This window comes from Calonectris borealis, chromosome 4 (assembly GCF_964195595.1).
Source record: "Calonectris borealis chromosome 4, bCalBor7.hap1.2, whole genome shotgun sequence".
NCBI lineage: Eukaryota > Metazoa > Chordata > Aves > Procellariiformes > Procellariidae > Calonectris > Calonectris borealis.
Genome location: NC_134315.1, coordinates 85,427,873 through 85,453,040, shown reverse-complemented (window position 1 = coordinate 85,453,040; position 25,168 = coordinate 85,427,873). Strand labels below are relative to the sequence as shown.

Genomic DNA, 25,168 nt, shown 5'->3' with positions numbered 1-25,168 from the left:
AGCTCTTTTCAGTCCTCCCATTCTAACTTCCTGACAGAGCTACTACATCTGACTGCTTTATTTGCGCTGAGAGCAAAATGAAATGATATAGAAAGGAAAAAAATATATTGTAACACCAGTACATATTCAACATTAAATTTGTTCGGGGCTTAATCTACGACACTGCACCCGGGGAATGCTGACAGCAATCTGCAATCCTCAAGTCGTTCTTGCTATAAGAAATAGTACTTGTTTAAAGACTAAGGCTGTTCAAAAGTCTGCAGCGGGGGAAACAGAAATAATTTGTTTGCTCTCACAGCGGTGGGACTGCGTTGTGACCCAATTTAACGAGAAAATGCTCGATAGTTCTGCTGGAGTCCTGTCGTTCCAACGAGCAATTCAGCATGGGAAACCTGTCTGTTAGATGTGACAAGGAGAAGATGGATGTTAAAGATATCAACTTTGCCAGCTTTCCGCCGGCTAGGCTGACGCGGGATTCTTCTTGTATTTTGTCATGCATGAACAAGGAAGATGTTGACTGAGATGTTGACGGAGGCTCAACGAGGATAACAAATATCAGCCCGCCCCGACTGTGTATTTTTCTCACCAATCAATGACACTCAAGCTGTCTGGACTCTCCTGAGCAGTATGCCAGCCTTTATATCCGCAGTAAACCAGAGATCCCGTTATGGAAGCTTGCAGTAAGCCGTGCTTTTCCAATGGCCACATCACTTCAGTTCTTGCCAGAGAGAAACACAAACGATGCGTTTCTCCTTTCAACTTTTCTTCAGTAACCCCTCTTGAATGAAAGATGCGCTCGGTCTCAGCTCCCGGTACAAAGGGCTACCTGCTCTAAGACACGGCGTTGCGGTTTGGTGGCTGGAGCGCTAGCTGCGCTGCCGGGAAATTTACATACTCGTTCTATAAATCCTGAGCGGATCATTGCCCTCCTTCTCACCTGCAGTCCCTGTGCATCAGGCCTGCACCGCGCTCGGGGGCCGTGCCCGGCAACGCCTACGCCCAGAGCATTTCTCGCAGCGGGGTTTCTGAAGCACCCATACCTCTGTGTAACGCCAACAGGATGCCTAGCAGCATGAGGAACTCTCATCAAATTAAAAACAGACAGCAGAGCAGTGACTGTTGAAAGGGAAATGTAAATGAGATGGCTAACCTAAGAAAAGAGATAGTTACTACGGGGGGGGGGGGGGGCGGGGGAAGAGCATCTGGGGAACAAATGGTAGGGTTCCAGGTAATATCCTCTATACAGCCCCATAAAACATTAATTTAATAAAAGCCACCAGGCTGTGACAGCTTACTGCCAGTCACAAACTCATACGGACTCATGAATAATTTATTTGGCAAGTGATGGGGGAAGTCAGTAATTTCTGGGGGATTTTTGTCTTGGCAAATTGCTCACCCTCTGACCACTTCCATCGCAAGCCAGAACCGTCAGGTTCCGAAGGAAACCTGGTTTTTTGTCATAAGGCACGGGGCACCTCTGAACTGTGTTTTATCTTTCCACAGTTGGACAGCCGTATTGACTCATTGCTCCTGTGATTGATGCTGTGCTGGGAGACAGGCCTCTGAGAGCTCTAGCACAGTACTTGGCTAGGAAAATGGAACTTAACACGTTATGAGAGAGAATCCCGAGTCTAGTCCTATTCGAAGTCTCCTGAGGTCTCCGTTGCTCGGGAGCTCCGCGTCTTGAGCTTCCCCGCGTTGTAGCGGTGAATGCAGTCCACTGTAAACTAAAGCTGCTCACAGTAAAACAAAGCACTGGGCACACAAATGGTGAAAAAAAGAATAACCAATTTTATTTCAAGTCCTCTTAATTGCTTGTCACATAGCGCTCGGGGAGAAAACTCCAGAGAGGAAACAAAGAAATAGAGGCTAGACATTTATTTTTAACTTACGAGATAATTTTGGTTTATGCAGCTTGTCACATGACTAGCACTTTTCTTCACAGAAATTCATGCATCTTTTCAGCCTTCAGATAATATTTTAAGATTATTAAGCATGTTTGAACTTCCTGCGAAAATCTGAAACCACAGATGGAAAAATCTCAAAGATGATGTTCTTGCAGCATAAAGTGACGCTTTCTACAGTGCCTCATGTTCACTTATGCTTCAAACCAAATGTCTGCTCTATATTTAGTTTTGCCAAGTCTATTGTAAATCAGTACATTTTGGTGGTTACCACGTGCACAGTCCCAGAGCAACAGTTTGGATCTACTGTACCCGGTTTCTAACACAGAGAAAATGGCTAACACGTACGGCTGTAACATGGATTGTAACAGCTTTTAGCTGGCTGCCGATTTAGAAAAACGTTCAACACTCAGCACTCCTGGCGAAGAACCCCGAGACTGATTGGAAAAAAGAAAAGATCCCAGGAGGTTCCTGGTTAAATCTCCTCAGAGGGGTAGTTGACACACGTTGGCTTAGGACAGGTTGAGTATCAAATGCCAGTGAGGAAGCGGTTTAGGGGAACGTAAAGGGAGGCTGCCTGCCCTCCCAAAGCACGAGAAGCTTTGAGAGCCACGGGTTTTAATCACGCGTTTTCGCTGTTAGCGTGGAATAACATACTCCTACCATGTCGCAATCCGTTTTGTCGGCTCTTGTGGGCTGTTAAACTTTGCACAAAACAGGCTGAACCCGGGCAGGGCCGGGGACGTTTCTGCTCCCCCCGTGACCGTCCCTCGGGTGGGCCTCACCCAGCCGCGGGACCGCGCGCCCCCCTTCGCGCTCAGAAACCGTCACCTCTCCCCGTCCGGTTCCAAGCGCTGCCCTCCGAAGGGGGCTGGCCCTGCGGGAGCGGAGAGCGCAGTCACGGGGAGAGGGGCCGCTTCTGCGCCCCGCGCCGCCGGCAGCCTGCCCCGGCGCCGGCCGCAGCCGCGCGGAGGGCCGGGGGGCGCTCCCGCCGGGCCCGGCCGCCGGGGACGCGAACCCCGGGTCAGCCGCGGGCCGCCGGCGAGGCCGCCGCCTGCCGGGGAGGCGCCTGCGGCGGGGGAGCGGGGAGGGGGGACGACACGGGGCCGCCGCGGGGTCGCCGCTGCCGAAGTTGCGGCGGCCGCCGCCGCCGGGCGGCTGAGGGAGGCGGGCCGCGCCACACAGGCGCAGAGGGGCGCGCCGAGCCCGCCCGGCCCCGGCCCCCGCCTCAGGCGCCGCCGCCGCCGCTGCTGACGGGCGGGGAGGGCCGGGCCGGGCCGGGCGAGCCGCGGCGGCGGGCGAGGGGCGGCCACTTCAGCACCGCCCGCGCCCGCTGAGCGGCAGGACGGCAGCGCCGGGCCCCCGCGTCGCCTCGCCGCCGCCGCCGCCGCCGCCGCCGCCGCCGCGTCCCGTCGCCCCGAGGCCCCATGGCGGGGCCCGTGCTCCGGGGGCGCCTGGCCCCGCGCGGCCCGGCGCTGCTGCTGCCGCTGCTGCCGCTGCTGCTGCCGCTGCTGCCCGCCGCCGCCCCGGCCCCGGAGGGGCCGTCGTGCCACGGCGCCTTCGACATGTACTTCGTGCTGGACAAGTAAGGGCAGCGCGGGGGCCGCCGCCGCCGCCGCCTTGCTCCGGCTTTTGTTCCGGCCGCGCGCGCCCGCGGGGGACGTCGCGGGGCTGAGGGGGCCGCGCGCGCCGGGGCGGGCGGGCTGGGGGGCGCCGCGCCGGCCGTTGCGGGCTAACGGCCGCCCCCGGCTCGCGGCCGCCCGCCGCGGGGCACGGGGAGCGGGGGGCGCTCCGCGGGCGGGGGTCGGGGTAGCGGCGGTCCGCGTTGAAGCGGGCAGCACGGGGAGGCGCGCAGAAAGTTTCCCGCTCTCGCGGTGGGCTCGCCGCAGGCTGGCGGGGAGGGCCGGGGGGGTTCGATTGCCCCCTCCCGCGTCCGTGGAAGCCGTGAAGTTCGCGGGCAGGAGGAGTTTGCCAGGGTGCGTTTCCTGACCGAAGGGACGAGGGTGGACATTTTTGAGGCAGCCCGAGCGACCGGCAGCATCTGCCGCCCCTCCCCCGCCCCAGCTGTTGATGACCGTGTTTTTGTGGCGAAGTTTGTGCGTAGCAGCTCGCCATCAGCGCGCCCCGCGCCTGCGGGGGGGCGGCAGGGGCAGGGACTGGGGCTCGGTAGAGAGCCGATGCTGCTGGGCCTCACGGCAGGGCTGCGTGTGCCTTTCACTACGGGGTGCTGTTCGATGAGTGCGCCTTGCCACGCCTCACCTCGACAAGCGGTGACAAAAATCACATGCGGGTACCACCGCGAGCCGGGGTCGGTGGTGACCTGAGATAATTAGAAAAGCAAATAGTCCTGTATTGTCTGCTTTCTCACTGAAATTGTCACCCTTCCTTGCCTGGTTTCCTTAAATAAGGCCTACTAATGTGCTTTTGTTTTCTTTTCAGATCTGGGAGCGTAGCAAAGAATTGGCATGAAATATTTGATTTTGTAAATCAGCTGACGGAAAGATTTGTGAGGTGCGTTTTTCTCCTCGTGACATCTATAGTACTGGGATATGTTGGAAAAAACCCTATGCCTTAGGAAGGTCACTAGATACGTTTCGCAAACATGTTAAGCGTTGGGCTTCTAGTGCCCAAATTGCTGGAAAATATTGGGAAGTTTTACTTCATTTTCTCATGTTTGGAGCTCAGTAAAAAGGTGGTAATATGCATCGTTGAATACTTAATATCTCTAAAATTACTCTCAGATGTAATCTGATGATTTTTTTGAACTTTTTTTTTCCGTAAGCCACATGCCTCATTTCTGATGGGGTACTTCTTGTATGTTGCTTTGAGAGCGCTATATAAAGAAGGCGATCTGAGTACTTGTCTATATATGTAAATATATGGTGCAGGTCAAAAGGAAGGGAGTATCTTTCGAGCTCAAACATACAGGAAGTTTATGCCATGTTAACAGTATATTTGTTGTACATATATGTCATCAACTTTGTAACCGGCTAGCAGTGTTGTCTGGCAAGTGTTGCTGCCACAGAAACGACTGTTACAAATACTGGCTAACCGTACTCTGTACAAACAGCTGAGGATTACTGTGGTGCAGCATTTTGCTTTAGAAAAAAAACCCAACAGGATAAAACAAAGGAAGCCCCCCAAAGACACAGACATAGATGTTGTGGTAGTTTTTGCTAAGGAAAATGAAATGCAGTGGGCAATTCTAATCTTGGCTTGCTAATAAAGGGATACAATTAGGCTTGCATAATTAAATATTGCTTACATTCATCTTGTAAAAAGCAAATCTTCTGTGAACCAGGTGGGTGACACAAGCTTTTGAAAGTTATTTTGTAAGCTCTAGAATAAAAAATAAAAAAGAGCCTGCGGGTACCGAAGCAGCACTTCTTTTCAGTGAGTGGTAAAAAAATTCACTTGCCCCCACTGAAAGGGTGGTGCTTGTTCAGCGTAAGCCTTTCGGTTCATCATCTTTTACAGCCAAGTGACGCTCCCTCTTGCCACAGTTGTTGTGTAGCGGTCTGGCGGCATTATCTGAAATAAAGCTGTTGAGTTGGCAAGTTGTTCCGCTGACCTTTCACACCAAAGGAGAATCAGTTATGGGGCAGAGCCAGACAGTCCGACCTACGAGCATCTCCCTCGGTGTCCGGGTGCTGAGGACTCAGCCTTGCGTGGGACAAACCCTGCGCGGCATGACGGCTGTTGGGCTCTTGCGGGAGCCTGAACGGTGTGTCTCCCCGTGTGTTTCCCTGATGGGGCTGGAGTGCCTCCGAAGGCTGGTGAGGCTTTGTCCTGCCCTCCGGCCTCAGTTCGCTTTCAGAATAGGGCATGGAGTCACTCGACCTTGCTCTTTCTGAAATTGAAAAGAGTAGTTGTGGGAAGAAGAACCCAGAGAACCAGTTGGTAGCAGTTTCCTTCAGTCCTCACCTGAAGAATTAATTCACGGCGGTGCATCCGCTCTCCAGTTTGACTTGTCTGTAACGTGCATGTTTGCAGTAATAGCGCTGCATGCTGATTATCTTGGTTCTGAAAGGCCTGCGCCTGGCAGGGCTGTCGGGTCGAATGGGTGTGTTCATACGATCCTCCTCCATCGTCACAGCGCCTGAGCGCTCGGAGAGTGGAACAGAAATGGGATGTCTTGTGAAGAGGACAGTTTTGTGGTTGTCCTAAAGACAAGTTAGCTAAATCGTAACTTTGAGGTTATTATGCACAGAGAGTTGCATCTCAAATAGGGAAGTCTCACGTTACTTGGACTAGGCGGTGATGTAATTTCCAGAGATCGGGATTGCAAGTACTTGTTTTTTGTTTGGCAATTGCTTGCGGCAGCTACGAAGATTGGTAATCCCATGGTTTAGATTATAATTTCATTTCGAGCATCTCAGATTTTTGTATTCAGAGCCTTAACGCATAGACTGCAAGGCTGGATCTTAAATCCAAGATCGGTGCAGTTCTGTGCCAAGACTTGCCCAGTACTTACATTTCCACGATGTCAGTAATTTTAAGTTGCATCGCTGACATAAGTGAACGGAAAATGTATGGCCGTTCATCTTTACAAGTGTTATGTCTTTACTAACATTAACCCGATTAATTAATGCTGATACACATATACGGTGAATTATAAAATTACTGAAGATACTGAAATTGTCATGAATAAGCGTTAAAAGCAGGTAGGAGAGATGTTGTTACAACTTACCTTAGGACAGTTACTGCCTTGGCCTTCCAGAGCATCAGTTCTTGTGCATTTTTCACCGATAGTTGGATATAATTCCTCGTAGTCCTGTTGGAAGAGACGGATGGGCTTCTTGAAAAAAAGACTGAATTCCTTAATAAAATCAATTCATACAGTATTGCTTTTTATAATGGCGTTTCCCCGGATACTTTGACGGAAGTTGATCTTAAGTGTCACAACTCTATGTCACCGAAACAAAAACATACTCATTCTGAAAGAGTTTGTCATGCTGCTTTTTTAGAGCTGAATCAGTCGAAAGGCACTGTTTCTTTGACTTTGATGATTTTATGACCAAAAAGCACAGTTAGAAATTCACATTGTGTCAGGATCAACCTCTAAAAAGGGGAAACTGACTTCTGAATGTGTCCATGTTTAATACCCCGGAGCAAGAGTGTGCCCTGAGTCTATGTCCCTGACTTATTTTTACACCAGTGACCATGAAAATATAAAAGGACGTGTTACCTTCTGTACGTTGGTAGGTCGCAACCTATGAAGTTCACTGTCAGTTGGGTCGCATGAGATCTTAACCGTTAAGCTTAGCATGTCTTGATCTGGAGTCTAGTCAGGCAAGAAAGAGTAATAATTCTGCTACTTCATTCTCAAACCGTCTGGGTAAGGAGTAGATCTACTCCTTTAATTCCTCTCTCATTCTGGGTTCGTAGTTCAAAAGTATGATCTTTGGAAGTTGGAGGATTAAGATGATACTAACGAAGCATGAATAAATGAATGAAATGCTGTGCATCTGTACATTTCTCTTCATTTGTCTAAAATGTATTTTTTTTCCTCTTTCCTTTTTTAAAAGCCCCAAGATGAGGTTATCGTTTATCGTGTTTTCCACCCAGGCACAGGTCATTATGCCATTAACTGGAGACAGGTTAGTGCACTGCTTTTTTAATTCTCCCTCTCCCTCCGCTCCCCCAAGGGCTCTTATTAAATCAGAGGAACAGTAACAGATACTGAACAATAACTGATACCTTTAAGTGGTGGCCAGTCATGAAGCCTCTGTGCAGAGCTGGATTTAATTTTGTGAACACACCAGTGGATAGCCTAGTAAAAAAGGAAGGAGAAGAACGATGGGAAATAAATTCGTGATGTGAACTCTGCCACTGCTTTGCGGTACGACTACGAGTAATGTTTTCATCTCTGCGTGACTCTGCATCTTCCTTGGCACGGCAGGAGAAATTATTCTCGCTTTTACTTTTGTAAAGCAATATCTGTAGATAAGTCTTCGGTATTTTCTCATGTCTAGGTAAAGCATACAATCTTAAATTAATGTTTCCCATAATCTCATATAAGGTATTTCATTTTGTATTTTCACATCACAGCTTCAAGATCGGTTTTAGACAGTGGAGTTGGTGCCACTTGAAAAGTGTGAGATCTTTTTGGCACTGTGATGATGTATGGACGTGTCCGAATTCTTCCTTTCAGTTGATGTTTTCAAAGGCAGTGGAATTCAAGGCTGCTAACTCTGATTTCTAAAGCACATAAGGATTAGCAGCTAGGGTAGGTGAAGGATAGGTGGGAGAAAACAGAAGGTAGGGAAGAGAATGTTGCAAAATAAACGACTAAAATCACAGGAATTGGAAAATGATATTGCGGAATCATTGCTTTCAGCAATGCGCTGTCGTCAAAGTCCTTCGATATCCTTGCGGCCTTGTCAAAACCAACACCACCTCCTTTCTCTCTCCCTTCTATCCAGAAGCTAACCACACTGCACAACTTTTTGGATTTTGAACATGTGGATAAACCATGTAGGAATCATTGTAATGAACTGTGACAGGGTGGAAGTGAGGTAGTCCTTCCTTTCCGCTCCCTTTTAGTAGAGTCAGTACAAAATGTGGTCTGCCATAGTCAGTCAGTTTACTGTGTGGAGGTTTTTTTTTTTTTTTTGAAATACGTAATAGCAAGTACGAGACTTAACTGAAGCGACCTGTCATCGGCAACAGACAAACGTGTCGCGTTACAGAAATGTATGCTGACATCCTAGAAGGAGGTTGTCTAAAGACCCAGTTCTAAGCCCCTCCTGTTTTAGCATTTAAAAAAGTGGCCTGACGTGAGGGGCCAAGTTTTCACTTCCCCCCACCCGGACTTGGATGCTGGATCTGCTCTCTGCGGGGAGAGGCAAGGTTATGAGCCATTTTTCCAGATGCCTTGGGAGAGGTCAGGAGAGGATACTTAAGCCTGTTCTGAGGACTGCTGAAGTCAATGAGATCCTTTCTCTCGATTTCAATAGGCCCTTAATCCCTGTCAGTGGCCTATTCCTTATCAAGCACAGAGAGTCAGCGCTGACAGCATGCAGACCACTTGGAACGCTTGGGCGGAACTCTGGAACCCCGCCACGGAAACACAAGCGCCTGTTTCATTGCATGTCTGTGGCACACTTCAGGCCATGGAAAGAACCGTGCTTTTCTCGGAAGCCGCGTTGAAAGCATAGAAGGAACCTTCTTGAGTTCTAGTGTGTTCCTTTGTGGGACTTTTCTTTAATGCAAGGTTTGCTGATGCTTTTGTGAGTGTGGTAGGGGAAAGGAAATTACTACAGTTACTGTTTAGGAGGAATTACAAGGGGAATGAAGGAGGAGACATTAGTAACTGTGACCGTATGTACCTAGGTAAGATTGGATAGATGCAGTTGGAACAGCTGTCCTTCTAAATATTAAAGAAGTCAACAGAGGAAAATGACTTGGAATGTCTCACTCCCATTGTTCCAAACAGAAGATGAGGATGCTAAGTACAGTGCAGTTTTGGGGATGGGTGTGTACGTGTGTGTGATTATGGGATATTATGGCCTTGGGTTTTTTATGTACTTGCAGGGACGTTTTTGCTTACTTGCTAATTCGCAAATGTCGGGAAACCACAGTTCATTCCCAGCAGTTAGTTCAAAGTAAGGGAGTCTTTTTTGTTTCGAAAACCTTAGGCTTCTAATTGTTTGCACAAAGTTCTTGCTGGTTTTTACTGCATAATAAAGTGGTGGATATAAAGAAACCCACACCATAGTCCCGAAGCCCCCAGATGACCAAGTATTTTGTGACTATGAACCAGTGCTATGTGAGTAACTCTGGAAACAGAAGTCACTGTTAACCACAGTACACACAATGCTGTAATAAATACATAGAATAAAAATAACACCCAGATGGAAAAGACTTCTCACAATGGTTATATCCCGTTTTAGAGATACACATTTCTCCTGTAAAGTTTAGCTGGAAACTGTGTGCTAAGGGGTAAACAAAGATTTGTGCATTCACATTTGGGGCTCAGTTTCGCTACTAGTTTTGAAAAGCAAGTTGTTTGGAAAACTAGATACACTTACGAATATCATCCAGTTGGCACTATGTCGTCTGCCTTCTCTTTTGGCCGACTGTATGCTGGCCAGCAGAATTTCTGGTTTCTGTAAACCTGCTTCTACAGCATTTGACCGATGTCCATGGCCAGGACTAGCCCCGCTGACTGCTTAGGTGAAACTCCTGTTGGAGCTAAAGAAAGATTATATTAATGAGGGTGGAAAAACAAGACACTTAAGTACGTGGTACATGACCGACCGTACCTTCCTGTGCTTGTCCATAGTCTGGTGGAGCACTGACTATTCCTTTATTGCACAGGGACATGTAAGCTAGCAAGACACTTATGTATTTTGAGCCTCTGGTCACGTGAGCTAACCCTACGCTTTGGTTCAAGAAACTTGCCAAAATAGAGCCATCTGCAGAGAGCATGTTCTGCTGAGCGTATAAAGTACGGCAAAGTCAGCCACTTATGTGTTTCCCATCTGGAGCCCATGCAGGACGCCTGATGTTCGAAGCAGAATAATTACTATAATTGTACCGAGCCCTCTGTAGTATTTGGGGGGTGTAGAAAGCAGGCGCCTCCTCCTGATTATGCGTATGAGGAGGCTGATGTGCAGGGTTTACTTTCACCGGTATGACAGCTCTGTTCGTCAGGGAGGTAACCATCCCTCTTTTTGTTAAAGAACACTTTTTCCCCCCCCTTTGTGTCACTAGCAAGTTTGTTTGTTTTCCTGTTATTATACTTCCTTTTTAGCAGCAAAACCTAAGCACCTGTTTTGTTTGCCTTTATTCGTTAGAGATAAAGTACGTTGCCCTCGCAGGCACGTAGCCTCATTCCTGATGATAAATACACGCTCATTGGGAATCACAATTTCCCTGCCAGCGCTCCTACTCTCAACACGCTGAAAAACAATCTGAGATTCCAGCGCTTCAATAGGTAGAATGCAACATGGAGAAGAAATATCGGGTACTGTCCCCCATCCAGAAGAGCTAAGAACACCACTACTCAAAACTGCATAGATATTAATGGAGACTCAGCGTTTCATACAAGGCTAGCCCCTTGCCCAGCTGAATCCGCATGACCGTGTGACAGTTTCAGCTGCTTCTAACCTCCGCAGCACTAACGTATAAGCACAAAATTTTCTCCCTGAAGAAAAGCAGGGATTTGAACGGCTTTTAAGATTCAGTCCTCAAGCGTGCTTTGCTTTCTAGCAAGTATAAGCCTTTCTTTGTACATGTTGAAGATGCATTTATTTCCTTTAAGGCAAATGATTGTCCCTTTCTGTTAAGTGCTCTTGCTCTCAGTAAGAGACAGTATCGTGTCTCTGAGAAACTAAGGTGGCTTGTGCTTCGTAACTGGTCTGTAGCTTTATCGCTGGTCCTCTCAAGTGGAGGTGTGATCTACATCCTGCTGCAGCAGAAGGAAGCGATACGTGTCTTCCGCTGCCAGCGAGCGCCGGCTGCGGCCCTGTCTACGCGAGGAAACAACGCAATGCCTTAACAGTATCAGTAGTCCGACCACTTGGCTGCTGACAACGCTGTTTTTAGTACTGTGTCAATTAAACTTACTTAAAGCAAGAGATACCACTAAACAGTGATGAAAACAGTACCTGTTGAGTTGCCTAAATAAAAGCTTGCAGCTTGGTGCAACAGAGCTTACGCAGAGAAACCTCTCCTGTAAACTGGTGATAGTTGCCTTGATGTAATTAGCACTCAGCAAGGCAAACGGTTACATTCAGACCTGAAAGTAAATCTGAATTGTGGAGCGTGCTCAGGTAAGGAGAGGTTGCTACATTTTAATTTGTGTTAAACTGATTTCTTCAGTTGTTTGCAAAGCTGGGCTGCTTTGTAATCTCTCTTGACTAAATGGTCTGTTTTCAATTCTAAATTTAGTTCTGCGGTGCCCTGCCTTGGGAGTACTGAAGGTACAAGACAAGCTCAGTGTAGACTTTGGCCCGTGCAGGGAGCGGTATTTGTAGATAGGCTGGTACGCCTCACAGCAGAGTTGGCACAGGCTCCCTCACAGCAAACAAGCCCTCTGCAGCTGAGGTGTCCAGAGCTCGTCCCAGGTCCTGCTCTCTGAGGTAGAGCGCAGCAGAGTTCCCCAGAGAGGTAAGAGCAGTGGGCGCCGCTGAAGCTGCCACCAGAACCTCGCCTGACCTCAGCCGGGCTGGGATGACGCCTGCAGTCCCTGTTCATGGATTAGCTAAAAAGAATCCACAGAGCAAAATGACGGAGAGCTTGTAGCCATGGTTGTGTTTGGCTGCTGCTGGAAGAATTATCTGAAGTAGTTACAAAGCTTAAAAGAGAGAACAGACAGGGTAGCTATTAAAAATTAGATGTGCCTTTTCTAAATAACAGAGATGTGATGCAGCCCATATGCTGAATGGGGAAGAGATATTAAATTTGTACTCGTTCAGCCCAAACACAGACAGGCTGCAAGTTGCTGATTTTGTTTTGCTTTTTCCATCTACCTCCCTTGTCTGACTTAAACCATGAAGCCAACGTCACTTCAGCCTTTATCGCTGTTACTGGACTGTACTGCGGTAGCGTCCAGACACCCAGACTGAGGTCATGGCTCTGTTATTTCAGTACAGAGGAGTTTTAAAACCAGACCTTCTCTGTGGGTTTTTGTGGCTGCAAAAAATTGTTGCAGAAACTAGAGAAAGGAGAGTTTTGAGAGCACTGAAGAGAGGGCTTCGGAGTGCTATGGGTGGTTGACTAAAGTAAGTCCCGTTATCAGAGCGATTCAGGCAGACGCGAGCTCCCGTGCCCACCCTCCAAACCGGCTGGGTGCGAGTTTCAGCGTGATTGAACTAACCTCTCATGCTGTCTGGTGGGGCTCATTTGCTGGGGCCCCACATCCTGCACCCACGTTGGCCTCGTGACATCCAGAGCGGGACTCGCTCGTACCTGACCTGCTCGGAGCACGGGTGGTGCCTGTTCACATCTGGCTGGGCCTGTGTGGTACAGATGTGCCCCCAGGGAAAGAGATGGTGACTGATTAAGTGCAGCTAAAAAAGCTCACGCTGCCAAAGATTTTCCTGGAACCCTGTGTAGGCAGAGGCCTGGAAACGCCAGAGATTTCTGGGTGACCGGGTCACAAGACATTTTAGATAAATAAAACTGAACTGGTCGTACAAAAGCTATTTTTGCAAAATGAAATCTGTTTCAGAAAACTGGGACTTCAGTTGCTGCTTGTTTCTTGGCAGCAGAACGCTAACGCCTGTGATGTGCTGCCACTCATTTCTGGCAAGCACCAAGTATGTGGTTTATGATCTGCGTTCATACATAATCAGTTTCAAGTTGTTTCTATAGATGCTGCATGTAAAATATTTGGATCAAACAGATTGTATTATCTTACATAACTTGTTCTCTTCCGTATATTCAAAGCCACGCTTCTCTCTTTTTTTCTTTTCCCACCTCCCCGATTGTATCGGTTGATCCTGTGATTGGGAGCTTATTACAGCTACGGATTGTACTTTGGAACAGAGCTTCTAAACATAGAGGAAACCCATCAGTGGAACAAACGACTCGTGGGTGGCATTCAGGCAGAGCGGCATATGCATTCTTTCTCATTTTGTTTGCCCTAAGGAAAGCTTTCATGCATCCTCCAATGTATTTTCCCTCCATGTCCCCACTCCTGCTGGTTTCCTCCTTGTCACCTATATTTGTTACAGTATTCTATATATGCTGGCCCAAATTTTGTCCCTACTTAGTTTTCACTTGTCCTTTCCGAGCACAACTGTCCCTGGGCTTCACTGGAAGTTTGCTTGCAAAGAATTAAGAGCTTGCAGATTTGATTCTTTCAGTAAAGTCTCTCCGCCTTTTTTTCCCCGCTCATACTGATTTCACTGGAAAGAATTCCTTTTGTGCTACCTGCCAGCTTCTCCACTCTTATCCTCATAGTTAAGTGAGCATCTCGCAGTCAAAGATGGATTTATTTGAAGGGCCATGAGAAATACCTTATCCTCCTGTGAAATAGAAGTGAACTGTGACCTGTGTAAGTGTGATGTCTTGTCGAAGGTCACGCAGAAAGGTAGTGACAGCCAACAATTTAAAAATCTGTCCTTAGTCCTAGTAATTCTCCTTGGATACAAGAGGTGTCTTGCAAATGCTGCATTTGCCTATTGATACTTATTTTTTAAGGGAGAAGATTTTAATTATTGCAATTCTGTCCTACCCCCTTAGATATCTGCATATTGACCTGGAAGATTTCTCTAGAAATAGAACTGCTGTTTTAGGGGATTTCTTTTTTAATTGCAGCGTGATTGGAAGTGAAGTTGGTTTAATTGAGCAAAGTAGACTTAATACAACAGAATTTCCACTGGGCTATTTAGTGCTGAGGCTTTGCCACTTCTTTGCAATATCTGCTCTGTCTGAAACATTTTACTTTATTCTAGCTCTTTGACTCACTGAGGCATATTGTGTTATTTAGGTCTAAAATATCTGTTACCACAGTGCCGCTTCCGTTGTGAATACAAAATCTGTCTCCACATGGGGTCTCGGCTAAATGCTATATTTTACAGATTTTAATTTCAGATCTCCTTTATGACAAATACTGATTTTTCCATCAATAAACTAACCCCTTTCCCCACTTCAAATCACGCTAACGGTCTTTTACCTTTTTCTTTTTAGAGAGAAAATCAAGAAAGGTCTTAAGGATTTGGAGCAGGTAAATCCAGCAGGTGACACATATATACATGAAGGATTAAAACAGGTAGGTTTTACTCATCTTCCTGCAGTCAAAATGTCCTCTGTTCTCACCCTTTGGATAGCAACGGCAACAACCTGTAACATACATGGACTGATTGTATGCCTCAGTCTGGTGCACTCGAATCTTTTTGGTTTCCTAAGTGGTCCCAGGATTGCCCAGATACTGTGCAAATCCCATGCAGAAGATTAGCCATCGTAGACAATTGCCGTACGGAATTTCTTTGACTTCGTCCTTCGCAGTAGAGAGCGGTTCTTTGTCGTGAATTTAACAGCTAACACAGCATACCGACTACATGGTGAATAGTCACACACAGCTTTGTAGGGCTGCAGGTCTAACAGTGCTTTCTAGAGCGTGTGCTTGTGGAGAGTTCGCTGCACAGATCAGCATTTTCAAGACAAATGGTCTTAATTTTGGACTGTCTTAATTACGGAGTTCCCAACTGCTTATATTTTCTTGAGACGTACAGTTAAAGTATACTTTGCGATTTTGCTAAAAGACTCGGGCCCTGAAGGTGAGGGATAAGGTGAGGGTCTAAGCTTTCACTGTGACGGATAGAAACTTAGTTTCTTCCTTTATGCCTACGGAGCCAAGTTTGTAATTGTGATCTGCGGGCTGAAAAGCTAGGCAAACAGAAGTTTGTTGCCATTTAAAAAAAATTCTTAGTTTTAAGCCATTCTTTTTATATCTTGGAACCTACTGACTGGCATTTGAAATATGGTGGGTAGCAAAGGAAACACTGTGGTGGATGGAAAGAGAAGTGAGCTTCACAACTCAGAGAGTGTCTGTCCTGAAAGAATCGAGTCTTTCCAAGGGTTGATCGGCTAGTGACCCCAGCACTTCAGAGATGGGCTCACTGGTGACTGGAAAATGCTGATGAATGATTTCCTTGTTAGCATTGAGTTAAAGGGAGGCAGAGGATCGACACGAGAGATGGATTTGAAGATGAGGCCGAGCATTGTTTCAGATGCTATATTGACTTAGAAGATGCATCTTGGTTAAAAGTTCAGGTGTAATTTTAAGCTGGATAAATATTTTTTGTTTTCAGGCCAACGTGCAAATTGCGAAGCAAGGAGCCTCAAGGTTTTCTAGTATCATCATTACATTGACAGACGGCAAGCTAGATGGTCAGATTCCCTTGTATGCAGAGAAAGAGGTGAGCGCTAGGTGAAAATGCATGTTATATTCTGAAGAGTTTGGGTGTTGCCTGTTGAATGAGAAAATGCTTATTCCTCTGTTCTATTCTGGGGCAGGCAAAGAAATCCAGAGAGCTGGGAGCTCGAGTTTACTGCGTTGGCGTCCTTGATTTTGTACAAGAACAGGTAAGAACGTTACTATTCTAGATTACTAAGCAATACCTTGTCACAGGGTTTTGTACAGTTAATGTAAAGTAATACAGAAATAATTTTTACTTACATTAGTCAGTGTAACGTCTCCTCTGGCTTAGGAAGCACTCAGACGTGTACATAGACGTAAATAGAAGGTGCGGGTGTCACTTTCATTGCCGAGAAGACCCGTCGGAAGTACCCTTGCTAACGGGTCGCTGCCGGTAGGAAAGGATGCAGGCAAAATCCCTTTCATTAAGACGGCCACCAGATTAGGCTACAGGTCAAGTGAACAGAGTAGCTATACACAGACTTCAAGCAGCGTGTATATCAGCCTTGGGATAAGCAAAAGAAAGAAGGATCCATGTCCTTCATTGACCCGAAAGCTCTTCCGGAGTTGCTGTGTCCTAATGAAGGCTGTGGCTACTCTTGTACCGTGAAAGTGACTTAAATAGAGAAGTATACAGAAGACTCTTTGCCGTAGAAGGCGCATAGAAAGGCTTTTTAATGGAAGGCAGAGCAAACAGGGAAGGTAATTATCTAAAGAGTTAAGAAATCACTGCCAAGATACAGGCCCTAAAAGATTTCTTTAGTGTGGTGGTTTGACACGATGGCTAGCCACGATATCATTTTGTTAGCTGCAGTAGGTTGTAGTAAGTCCTCCCATTTAGAAGAGTCATAGTTAGCTGTGAGGGAACTCAAGATTTTCCTTCTCTTTGCCGAGTTGATAGGAGTTGTGTTTAGACATTCATTTACATTTCAAGGGTGAAAAGCAGCGTGACGAATTCAGTTTGCCAAAGGATTCACGTGTTTGCATGCATTTTCTCTCCAAAGCTTGAAAAAATCGCTGACACGAAAGAGCAAGTCTTCCCTGTCACTGGAGGATTCCAAGCACTTAAGGGGATAATCAATTCTGTGAGTATCCGGCAATAAGCTTAACATTTCCTCAAGATGACAGCGTACTCTCCAGTCCCACTTACTTTTCCAGGCAGAACTGGTTCCTAAATCAGTAATTGCAGTGTGTTAAGTTCTCTCCACCTTATCTTAGAGATGCACTTCTGTAAATTAACATTGCCTGCCACTCCTGCAATTATTCATGCTCAGACCTATGTGCACTCCCTAAAAGTGTAGTGAGTTTGAGAGGGATGCATTGAGGACTGGCTGCTATCGCTTTAGTGTGAAAAAAATCGAGACACTTAACTCCAGGAGAGTGGAGAACAACTGGTTAAAATCATTAGGAATGAGTGCAATTTAGGAATTGCCCAAATCTTCGTATACAGACAAGCATTCTAAATACATACTTCAGCCTTGACTTTAACCACTTGTTTTCCCAGTAAGCGATAAGTCTTTCAGTTCCTTTTTTTCAGCATGCATGAGAAACCCCCGTCAGTGAGATGAGGCCAGTCAACTGATGACTCTGATTTGCAAGAAGGGATCAAAGCAAGAGAAATGTTTTGGTTGTGATCAGTGGCTTGACAGTATTTTAGCCGTGTATCAAGGACACACCTTTGGTTGTGGGGACCTAATTTATTTGCCTCATCTTAAACTAAAGGCTGTGTGTTTTATGCAAGGTTAACAGTGCTGCTGCTGCGTGTAGGCAGCACAATGGAGAAAAGCTTTCTGTCAAAAGTCAAGTCAAAACCAATAATGAAATGCTTTTTCTGAGAGAGATCGCTCTATAATTCATTTCCCTTTCCTTCTTCTTTTTTTTTTTTTTTTTTTAAATAAAGGAAGGATACTACTCACATACAGGATATTATGCAGTCATGAATTTATCACTTCCCTTGAATAGTGTGTTTTTTGTGGAAGTTAATGTCATAATGAAACAACTTATTTTCCTTCTTGTTGTTTAAAATAAATGTAGTTCCAGAATCTTCCTTGCACATTCTACAGAGATATAATCAACCTTTTCATACAGTGACATTTATTTTCCTGAAAAGATAGTACACCCCATGTGGTATTGCTTTTGAAAAATCTTATTCTGTGCCATTTTAGAGACTTACAAGAATCAGTTATTCTGCTAGGGCGCAGTGATGCAACACTGAAGCCACTAGTGATGGACCTATAAATAAGAGCTGAATGTTTAACCCCAGTTGATTACGTTAAGTTTCCAAGGATAGCGCATTTCGAAATGGGTATGTCAAGGTAGAACTAGCTAAAGGACTAAAGACGTTTGCGTTCAGAGTTTCCCCTCCACTGACCTGCGGACTGGCCGCTTCCGAGGAGTCGGGTTTCTCCCCTCTTCCTGCTCTTTGAAGAAGCGGCAGCAGGAGTACGATCGCTTAAGATTTCTGAAGAGCTCAGCTTGAGGAGTCTGTAATTCAAACATGGGGAGGATTGGCATAACTTCTAGGTTGTCCCATTATCCCCTGTTCTCAGCCAAGGTATTTTTGGGCAGTCCCTGGCTAGTAGCGGGGCCAGTCTGCCTCCTCTATATCTCCCAGGAGCTTTCAAGCACCTTTACTTTTCTGTGGGCAGAGCGAGGGAAGCTTTTCTGATAAGATTTGGCAGATGGTGTTTGCACAAGCCTCAGTCCAGCTTCTTCTGGCAGTTGTTAAAAAACCTGAGTGTAAAAATCCCAGATTTGTGCATATCGTAGCTGTAGAGCAAGAAAAGATGCACACAATGGCAGCACCTTGTTTTAGGGTAACAGTTTAGCACTGACAGGGACTGTACAGGAAAAGCAAATTTCAAGTATGCTGTTCTACAGCTTAAAAGCATTGTCTGCTCCTTTAAACTGAGACTGAACTCCTGAATTGTTTAGGGTTTCATTTAACAGACTGCAGCTGGAATAGGCATTTCAACATTTGGCTTACCGCATCTTTCTGTCCATAAAAAAAACCTGTTATGTTGTGGGTGTCGGGGCAGCGGGAAATGTTTTTGCTGATAAATCAAGGAGGTTAAGAAGGCCCTTCTGATGGAAACATGTCAACTGACTTCAGTCTTACCTGCATCAGTCTCATTTCTTGGGATAAAGGATCAAACAAAACCCGTTAGTGCTAGAGATTTGATAGCTCCCCAGAGCTTTTAGAGGCTTGAATATTGTTTACAGCTTTCTGAAAAGCACTGAATCTCAGCGGAGCTTCATTTAGCCATAAGGGCATTTGAAACTCTCCTTTTCTCCAGTAAGCACATTGAACACACTTGTTGGAAGCAGTGGGAGAACGATACCCTGCCAACGTCCATGTTTTACCACAGAGCGTGGATGGAAGTATCCATAGATAGGGTTTTTTGGTTTGTTTGTTCGTTGTGGGTTGTGGTTTTTTTGTGTGTGTTTCTTTTTTTTTAAATGCACGTGTGGTGGCTGTATTAACGTGACTTTTGGGTATGCTGTAGCGATAACTCAATTTTTTTTGAAGGGGTTTTGACGGATTGTGAGATCTCATTCTCATTGCATTACGAAATTGATAAGCAGATCTAATTAAACATGAAATAGTTCAAGACCCTAAACAATAGTTCACAGTTTTCCTTTTTATTCACAATTATAAATCTATTTCAGTTTGCAAGTTAGCTAGAGAATACACGCCTAAAGAGACAGCCTGTCACAGAAGGGAAAGCTAATTTCAAAACAGATGAAAAAGAAATACCCACATCACAAATATGCAGAAGTATTGCTCAAAGTGTGGTGTCAAAGGTGCAGTTGTGAAACCCGCCGTGAACATCGTTGAAAACTTTTGTTTAGAAAAAATATATGGTTTATAAAAATGGCAGCGACGCAGCAATTAAAACCCTCATGCAAAACTACACACAAAACTGTTCAGTAGGAACGATTGGAGGAGCTGCTCAAAGCCTGTACTACATTTATCTCTACCGGACTCAGCTGTGAAATTTTTTGGCTGCTACGTTGTCATTTGCTACTTGTAGCAAATAACCAGGAGAACCGAGTAGTTATTCTTCATTTGTTGATGGAAAAAAAAGTGATGAGCTTTATCATAGAGTATCTGTTAGTACCTGCTTCTGCAGTTGTTTGAAGTCTATGCAATTACTCCGATTTATTTTCTTTGAACAGATACGCAAAATATGTTTAATCATGGCCAGGGATTAACATTCAAGACAGTTGAGATAAGCATTTAGAGAAAACCTAGGTCAGATATTGAAAAGCTTGCCTTGTGTTTCGACCACCTTCTTAGTTCAGATAAAATCCCAGCGAAGTAAGGATCTAAGCACCACCGTGCTGTGTTGTGTTTCCGTTGAATGATATCAACTAACGGTTCAAAACTCTGTAGACTTCTGTGAAGAGGCGACTGCTTTGTGAAGTTTCCAGCTCTTCTGGCATTGCTAATACCTAACTTTACAAAGTAGTAACTAAACAGCATTGTCAGGGTGAATAAATCTAAGCAAAAGTTCAGAACTTAAAAGAAAAACGCTGAAGGCAAGTTATTATGCTATCAGGAACAATTTACTGATGTAGTTTGGCTGATAATTACATGGAGTATGGCCTCATGAGCAAGCCGTAACAGAGCGAACTGTAAGGGTTTGGGAGTTCACAATGTATATCGCCATGTGACAGTTTAGTACTATATAAGAAAATGAAAACCATTCTTCTTTCCTTTCCTATATGTGATTTATGTCAAATTTTTTTTTTTTACCCATTTGATGAAGAACCATTTATGAATTTATCATATGCATTGTTAGATCTGAGTCCGTCTGTAATACCCAAAAGAGCACCTTCCTACCCAGCTTTGGGGGAGTGTTGGTGAGGCTGCACATCTCTTCGTACGAGGGTGCTGAGCTGTGAGCAAGCAGTCTGTAAGCAAGCTAACTCAAGAGTACCTCGCTTGCATCTCACCAGATACAGTCCTGAGCCAGCACTTCCATGGGGAAAAACTGTGGGGACGTTGTGCTTACTAAATAGCTCAGTCAGACTCACAGTTTGCCTAAGGGATTGGTTTCTGCAAGGTGACTAGAGACTGTGGGGCTGACAGCCTTGAGAGAGTTGGATATTATCTCAGACATCAGGTAGACTCTTCTCCGTCATGCAAAAAACGGTCTTGGACTCCCTGTCAAGGAGGCGAGCAGAATGCGTGTGTGTTCGCAGAAGCAGGAAACGTTGCCGTTCCGAACACTGCTCATTTTAACTGTTTGATCACTTACGAAACGATGAATGGAGAAATAATGGAAAGAAGCAATTAAGTTAAGGAGCTGGGAGCCAAGGTGCTGCTACCGCTTGCGTCAAACACGTAGAGTCTTCAGACAAGACAATATCTTTCATAAGGCTGAAGTTTCTGTAATGTTCCCATGACACTTTGCTGTAAATCTGTATGATGTTTTATTTCCCATTTTTCCTGCAATTTTTTCATGTTTTTCCGGCTTCCGTGGCACGTTTCTGTGCATGTGGTTTGCACAGCTCAGCAAATCTGAATCGCTTTCATGTGCCACATTCTGAAAAACAAAACCGGTGAGAGATCCCTGCTTCCCCTTTCGCTTAGGCAAACACAAGTCCTACTGATTTGTGAGTTGAAGTTGTCTGGTTGTCTTTGCAGGCAGAATTGGACGAGGCTTCCGCCTTTAAAAGTTACATTGATGGAACTCACGTTAGTAACATCATTAGAGTGTGTGACAGTCCTAAGTAGGCTTATACACATTTCTATACTGACGTGAGTTGGCAGCACTTAATACAGGAAGTTAAAATGTATTTTGTACTTAAGAAACCCCACAAAAACTTATCAGATAAGATTACAGGAACTGATACATGCAGAACTAAAGCAGTAGTAGTCAGTTTAAAAAAAGTTCAGTCTAGAATTGTTTTATCTGTAACTGCTACAGAATTTCTTAAGAATTCTACCTGAGAAGGATTAGAATGGAATTGTTAAGCTCCCTTTTTGCTTGTTCATTTTGTAGGTGCTCAGTTTTGAGTTGTTCATTTTATGTGGGAAAACCACCCTTAAACATACTGGACAAAAAAATTGATCAAGAGGTGTCAGCCGAGCACTTGCATCAGCTACAACATTTTAAGTTGAAGCTCAGTTGTCTCCACGTTGGCCGAGCCCCTCGGGGAAAAACCTTAACCCTTAAGATAAAGTTGCAAGTTTGTCCAAGTAAAGTTGCAAATTCATAGATAATATCGCACCGAAATAAGAGACACGTTAAGTCTTTAATGTCGGTGTAGGTACGGAGAGACAGGACAGAGTAGAGCAAGCTACTGATCGCCTGGGGACGGCCCCCCTGCAGCTGTACCTCGACTACTGCCTTCAGCACTACAGATCTTACTGCAGGCACGGTATTAACAAAAACTGGAAGAAGGTTAGCTAACGGTCTAACTGTGAGCGGAAAAGGACAGCATGACAGGAAGTAACGATTCTTGGAAGAATAGAGTAATACAGACACCAGTAGTTCTTATCTCAGGCGGAGCTTTTTTGGTGAAAATGCCTGCACTGAAGTGAGTAGCACCACTTGCCGTGTGGTACCTTACCCCACATGACGAGATTTCTCAGTATCTACTCAAGTATCCACCTCTCGGTGAAAGGACAACCTGGGGGAGAGGAGACCTCAGTGTTTGTAGGATGTAAACTCCAAGGCTGAAGTGGAGTTACTTAGAACCATCAAATGAGTGTACCTAGGAACGGTAAAATTGAATAAAGGATTAAATGCATCCAGGGCGCTTTAGAAGAACATATGCGTAACATGCCCAGGGGCAGACTCTCGCTAGAGCTGTATAGGCAGGTAGTGCCATAAAAAAAATCTTACTGCCTAATTGTAAAAATTCTTTCCAGTAAAACTCTTGCGGATGATAGAGGGAAGTCTGCTCTGGTTGGAAAGAACAGTCAGCCAAATCCCTCTAGCATTCAGATTCATTTGAGCAACAGTGAAGGGTATCTATTGAATATCCAGGGGGTTGCCATGTCAGTTAGATGGTTCCTGTATCAATCGCTGTGCATGACAACGCATTCCCGCCTTTAAGTTACATGGGTTGGTGACAGCCAGATCAGCGGGGCCCAAAAGGAACCACTGCATAAAATCCATGTGGCGGTGGCACGCTCAACAGCTCTCCGCACCGGACTAGTAACTTCCCAGCTTGGACGTGTTGACTGTCATTGTCACCACACTTGTACCCCAATGCCTCAGCAGAGAGAGGGGCCACGCAAGCTGTTGACAAGACTGGATGGAAAGCAGACCTGTACCTGTATGCCTTACAGTCTAACGAAAAAGTCCGCAGGGAGAGAGAGGCACAGGGAGGATGGCAAGCGACCCACGTTCGACAGCGGCTTGGTGCCAGAGGAGGGGAAAGAACAAAGTCTAGCGAGTGGTAGCGAGTTACGTCGAGGTAGGCAAGAGCTGTTTCACGTGAAGAACAATTATAGCCTTTGGGTTTGTAAAACTAACTGCAGTGACTTCACAAAAACGTGCTCCAGCTTCTCCCCGTGAATCTGATGGCTTCTGCGCTAGATATGCTATCAGCAGCACTTCCTTGGTCTGACCTGGCTTTTGCACTGGGGTGATAGTGAATTATTTAACTCCTACGAGTCAATCAACATCTCCCACTGTTACCTGCTGTAAGGCAAGAAGACAGGTCAGCAGAGTTCGTATTTGTGGAGAGTGGGAAACTCAACAATTGCGACAGTTAGTGCTCCAAGGTTAGACATTCCGGTCAATGTGCGCTATCTCTAACGTGAATGTTGACTGAGCCTCTTCTTTCTAAACTGCTTGTGTCTCAGTGGCCAAGTTGCAAGCAACTTGGTTATTGAGTAGTCACCAGGGACTACATTATTTTTAAGCAGTCGGTACTTCTGCCCTGAGCCAGCTCAGCTCGTTGGAGCTGAAATTCCTCCCTAGTCTACCTTGCTTAGAGCGTGCTGAGTCTGCTCCCCGCCTTTTCCTTAAATGATGTCCCTCAGGGGCAGATGAAGGGAGGAGGGTCAACTGACTGCATGCTGTTAAGATTTTTCAAGAACAAAATCAGCTTAAACAGTTCATTATCAATTATACATCAACTTAATTGGATCATTTCCTGTAGGAAGAAAATATGCTCAGTTTAGGCACTGGGAATCCAGGAAGCGAACCATTAAACGTTTAAGGAGGTGGGGGGAACAGAAATGCAACAAGTTATCGTTACAAGAATTATTCTGATTAAATCAGTCTCTTCTTTAATCCCCGTGGATGGTCTGATATTCAAGCTGCACTGGGTACAAGGTTTAGAACTAACGTTGTGCTATGTTTTCCATGTGATTGAGACCGAGTAGATAGTTTTGGGAATTACTGCACGTAGTTGTTAAAAGGAATCAATGGCCTGGAAGAGAATGCTTTCTGCTTTACCCTTCACTGCTGTGCAGCCCTTAATTTGACGTTCTCTGACATATTACAAACCATATCATGTTCTCCTGGAGAACACAGAGCTTGATAAGCCAGCAACATCACTGACATGGTTCCAGTTTGTGTGAGCGTGCGCGTGCCTTGCGATTTGGCTTTGACTTGTCAGCTATCCCTGCGTGGCTATCAGTTCTGTTACATAAGCAAGTTTCACAGCATCCCTTAAAATGAAGCACTCGCCAGTCCGACTGAAATCTAGTCTTCCCTTAGTGATACGTTCCTTAGAGCCAGATTTTCCTTACTAATTAGAAAATAAGTAAATAGCCCAAACAACTTTTCTCCCCGTTATGGAAAGTAACAGTTTGTCATGATTCTTATTTAACGTACTTGATAAGTAATGGGTTTAGGGTTGGTTTTAGTAATTCGGGGTAAAGGTTCTGGTGCTGTTAAAGTACGCATCTTTCATGACCCACAGTTTTGTCTTCTACGTTTGGTTTACTCAGCGACTGCATGCGAGATACTGCTCAGACATTGTATAATTAGAATATTTTCACTAACCTGACACTGCACCCGGCTTCTCTCTGATGGTTACTTTATGCACGACCATATGTCTCAGGGATTTTTTTCATTTAGATAAAGGGACAGGATAGCAAGCTTCCCCCCACCCCCTTTACCGTTGCTCTTTGTCTAAGGCATTGCTGAGCAGCGTCAGGAAGTAGGCTGAAATTGGCAGGGAGTTGCAGTTAAGAGCACAGATGTTTGGCAGCAGATAGAGGTAGATCCCATTAGGTATTAACTGCTGTGACTGTTGGAGAGAAGCATCAAAATGGGGTTTCCTGTGAAAGCATGCGTTCCATTCCAAGTTATCTTGAATTGATGGTCTTCCGTCTAGTGTGAGGTGGTCCTATTGCCTCCTTGCTTACCATACAGATTAACACTGGGGAAAAAAATGGGAAACGATAGGGCTTGCTTTA

The 25,168-nt window shown here is 45.5% G+C and overlaps 1 protein-coding gene and 1 long non-coding RNA gene across 6 annotated transcripts in view; one reads left to right on the top strand and one right to left on the bottom strand.

Annotated features, from left to right (window-relative positions):
- The first annotated feature begins 3,350 nt into the window (after positions 1-3,350).
- The window catches only part of ANTXR2 (ANTXR cell adhesion molecule 2), a 120,211-nt gene continuing 98,393 nt past the window's right edge, over positions 3,351-25,168 (top strand). For 4 of the 5 annotated variants that reach the window (XM_075150467.1, XM_075150469.1, XM_075150468.1 and 1 more), the window contains exons 1-7: positions 3,351-3,489; positions 4,344-4,415; positions 7,433-7,504; positions 14,547-14,628; positions 15,671-15,778; positions 15,876-15,944; positions 16,782-16,862. In XM_075150467.1, coding sequence (XP_075006568.1) covers positions 3,470-3,489; positions 4,344-4,415; positions 7,433-7,504; positions 14,547-14,628; positions 15,671-15,778; positions 15,876-15,944; positions 16,782-16,862 — 504 coding nt within the window. In that variant the 5' untranslated portion in view covers positions 3,351-3,469. The remainder of the gene's footprint in view (positions 3,490-4,343; positions 4,416-7,432; positions 7,505-14,546; positions 14,629-15,670; positions 15,779-15,875; positions 15,945-16,781; positions 16,863-25,168) is intronic. The other variant, XM_075150470.1, reaches the window with a different exon arrangement.
- Positions 5,927-10,018, bottom strand: LOC142082337 (uncharacterized). Its single transcript, XR_012673674.1, has 3 exons — positions 9,938-10,018; positions 6,595-6,811; positions 5,927-6,067 (listed from the first exon to the last, which is right to left on the bottom strand). It is a non-coding gene; the product is annotated as an uncharacterized LOC142082337 (long non-coding RNA).